Here is a 3,963-nt window from a genome sequence, read left to right as displayed (position 1 = left end):
CAATGTAACATCTTTCTTTTTTATTTATTTAACCTTTATTTAATTAGGCAAGTCAGTTAAGAACAAATTCTTATTTACAATTACAGCCTACTTGTAAAGCCCCCCCCTGGCCAAACCCTCCCCTAACCCGGACAATGCTGGGCCAATTGTGCGCCGCCCTATGGGACTCCCGATCACGGCCGGTTGTGATACAGCCCGGGATCGAACCCGGGTCTGTAGTGACGCCTCTAGCACTGCGATGCAGTGCCTTTAGACCGATAACATCTGATAACAATATTTATGTTTCTATCACATTTTTACGTCTCTTCCTTCAACAGTGAACAATTTCTAAACAATCTCATGAAATTTGTATTGTAAAAACAACATGATCACAGATGCTGAAAGCGTCATGCTTAACATTCCCATTGTAGTCATAGATATCATACGTTTTCAATGACTGGAGAGGAACTTCCTCTGTCTATTTACCAAATTCAATATACACTTCATATTTTTGCTCAAATGAAATACATAATTGTTTCAATTGAGGTGAGAGGAGTTGGAGTAACATTTTAAAGCGAGGAGGGGGAAAAAAAACAACGTATTTTCAGAAAATAGATTTTAATTACTTATTTTCATTACTGCTGTTATATAATTCGATAACATTAGCACCAACAGCTTTTTTATAGCAAAGTAGCTTTCCGATAGAAATGTTACAATAACAATGTTTAGAGAAATATTAGAAAATTTAACTTCACACGAGAATAACAGACACAATGAATCACTCAATCACTCATGTTAGTGGTACTGTAGCAGCTGATCTGGCCTCATCCTTACCTGATCAATACAGTAATAATCAATAATCAACAGTCAATAATCAATAGGGGTCCTCCTCACTGTGTTGTATCCTGACAGGTGTTCTCTGTTTGGATTCCACCACCAGTATCCCATCATGACATAGCAGAGCCCTCAGATCCCCCGCCTGCTGTAGGTTCTCAGGTAGTGGGTACTGACGGGTGAAGCTTCGGGTAACAAACCCATGTTCATCCATTCTGGCTCCATGCTGAGCCTTGATCAAGAGCCATCCCTCAAACACCTGAATCATGATATCCTCAGGTCTGAACTGGGACACGTCCAGAAGCGCCTGGTAAACAGGCTCAGTCCGCTGGGGCTGGGATGTGGCAGTACCTTCGCAGACCCCTTCTAGCTTCACTACCCCAGGGCCAGGCTTCACTACCCCAGGGTCGGGGAAGGCAGGCCCGGGCAGGGCGAATAGGTCATGGTCCTCCACACAGTCGTCCAAGTCCCTTCCTTGGAACAGGGCCTGGTGGCGGACTGGGCTGTTCACCCAGTGGGTTATAGACAGTCCCTCCATGGTTCTGCCTTCCTCCCAGTCCATGTCCCAGAAAGCCTCTTGTGTTGCTGCTGTGTGGCAGAGAGGAGTGAGCTTCACAATCGCACAAATCAAGGATAGAAAAGAAAGTGCTGTCTCTGAACAACTGATTAAACGGAATATGAGAAGATATCCAGCAACTCTTGATAGGACACTGGAGGTTTGCTTCCAAAGTAAATCTTCTATTGTTAAAACCCGGTGCTCGTCAGTCAGAAATACTTTTCTATTGTTAAAACCCAGTGCTCGCCAGTCAGAAATACTTTTCTATTTTGTTGCCATTGCAAAGCAGAGGATTTGCGATTGGCGGGTCTGTGATCGTGTCGCTCGCAGTCTCTCAGTCTGAAAACCTCGTGTATATTGCTGTGGCAGAGTCACTGAGTTCGATAGTCGGTCAGATGAAATCAAGACGAGCCAGGCCTATATATAGGACAGCATGTGATAGGTCCGTGGTTGCTCTATCAGACCCCCACGTTGCTGTGGCACGGCAGAGGAGTGAGTTTGACGGACAGTTAGTTGAAATCATGCCAAACCTGTCTATATTAAGGACAGCGTGTGATTCTGGGGGTGGTGGTTATGGGGGTGGGGCCAGAGGGTGGTGGTTTTGGGGGTGGGGTCAGGGGGTGGTGGTTTTGGGGGTGGGGCCAGAGGGTGGTGGTTTTGGGGGTGGGGCCTGGCGGTGGGGGTTTCTGGTGGTGGGGGTTTCTGGGGGGTGGTTTTTAGGGGTGGGGCCTGGCGGTGGGGGTTTCTGGGGGTGGGGCCTGGGGTTGGTGGTTTTGGGGGTGGGGCCAGGGGTTGGTGGTTTTGGGGGTGGTGGTTTTGGGGGTGGGGCCTGGCAGTGGGGGTTTCTGGGGGTGGGGCCTGTTGGTGGGCGTTTCTGGGGGTGGGCCTCTCAAGTCCTAATAGCGGTGGGAAGGGATCAGACCTGGGTTCAAATTTCTATTTAAAATTTTTCAAACTATTTTCATTTGCTTTAGCCTGGAGTACAGATGGGTTTGCACTTTTCAAACTATTTTCATTTGGTTCCATTGACCAGGCAAGATCAATCAAGCCCAGATAAAGTATTAATTTCAAAAAGTATTTGAAGCCAGGTCTGGACATAAGAGGGCTGTTTTTAGAGCTGGTATATATGTAGCAGAAGCTAAGATTGCATATTCTATAAACCATTATTTAACCAGGCAACTCAGTTAGGAACAAATTCTTATTTACAATGACGGCCTAGGAACAGTGGGTTACCTGCCTTGTTCAGTGGGCAGAACGTCATTTTTTTTTATAACCTTGTCAGCTCGGGGGATTCCATCTAGCAACCTTTCGGTTATTAGGCCAAAGAGCTAATGTCTCATATGTTTCCTTACACACTAAATATAATAATAAAATGACCATGGTACTGTTCTGAGAGATATGATGGGGATATACACTATGTATACTAAGCATTAGGAACACCTTCCTAAGCCTAATATGAGTTTTTTAAAAGCATTTGTTGAACTTGCAGCATATTATTGTTTCGCCAAATCAAGTATTTTTTTTGTGAAGAATGTACTTGTTTATGTTAATGGAAGCAGCAACATGAGTGTAGTTAGTCCTATAAAACCATCTCTCTGGCGCCATGGGAGTTAGAGTTCTACTTTGGGATTCTCTAACCCCCAGCAGAATCTACCGTCCCCCCCAGTCATTCACACCTTTGGCCCGGACCATTCTGATTGGTTGCCAAGGGTGGTTACTAGGGGGTGGAGTCTTGAGAGCCCTCTGGAAAAGTGTAAGTCCCTCAGTTAAACTTAACTTATCTTAACCTCAGTTAATTCAATTAAAATAGATGTATTGGTGTAGGAGACATGTTTACATTGACAAAACAAATGGAATAGATAATAAATAAAGGTGAAATAAACTATCGGAAATTAACAGTAAACATTAAAGAAAAGAGACATTTCAAATGTTAGATTATTATTATGTACAGTGGTGCAACAACGAGCAAATAGTTTAAGTACAAAAGGGAAAATAAATCTACATAAATATAGGTTGTATTTACAATGGTGTTTGTTCTTCACTGGTTGCCCTTTTCTTGTGGCAACAGGTCACACATCTTGCTACATCATGCTAACCATGTTGTGCTGCTGCCATGTCAAATAAAATCTAATTGTATTGGTCACATACACATACACATGGCTAGCAGATGTTAATGCGAGTGTAGAGAAGTGCTTGTGCTTCTAGTTCCCGACAACGCTGTAACATCTAACAAGTAATCTAACAAATTCACAACAACTACCTGATACACACAAGGAATGAATAAGATAATGTACATATAAATATATGGATGAGCGATGGTTGCAGTAGATGGTATAGAGTACAGTATATACATATGAGATGACTAATGTAGTGTATGTAATCATTATATAAGTAGCATTGTTTAAAGTGGCTAGTGATACATGTATTACATAAAGATGGCAAGATGCAATAGATGGTATAGAGTACAGTAGATACAAATGACATGAGTAATGTAGGATATGTAAACATTATTAAAGTGGCGTTATTTGAAGTGACTAGTGATACCTTTATTAAGTGCATTTATTAAAGTGGCCAGAGATTTGAGTCAGTATGTT

General features: G+C 42.9%; 1 protein-coding gene across 1 annotated transcript; it reads right to left on the bottom strand.

The window, feature by feature from the left end:
- Positions 1 to 580: 580 nt before the first annotated feature.
- Positions 581 to 1,758, bottom strand: hspb3 (heat shock protein, alpha-crystallin-related, b3). Its single transcript, XM_071404398.1, has one exon. The coding sequence runs from the start codon at positions 1,373 to 1,375 to the stop codon at positions 854 to 856; it is 522 nt and encodes a 173-aa protein (XP_071260499.1). The 5' UTR covers positions 1,376 to 1,758; the 3' UTR covers positions 581 to 853.
- Between the last annotated feature and the right edge of the window lie 2,205 nt (positions 1,759 to 3,963).

Source organism: Salvelinus alpinus, chromosome 5 (genome assembly GCF_045679555.1).
Source record: "Salvelinus alpinus chromosome 5, SLU_Salpinus.1, whole genome shotgun sequence".
Lineage (NCBI taxonomy): Eukaryota > Metazoa > Chordata > Actinopteri > Salmoniformes > Salmonidae > Salvelinus > Salvelinus alpinus.
The sequence above is the reverse complement of the archived record's forward strand: the minus strand, read 5'-3'. Positions and strand labels throughout refer to the sequence as shown.

Coding starts and splice junctions, on each gene's coding strand:
- hspb3 (XM_071404398.1), bottom strand. CDS start 1,375: ATGGACTGGGAGGAAGGCAGAACCATGGAGGGACTGTCTATAACCCAC.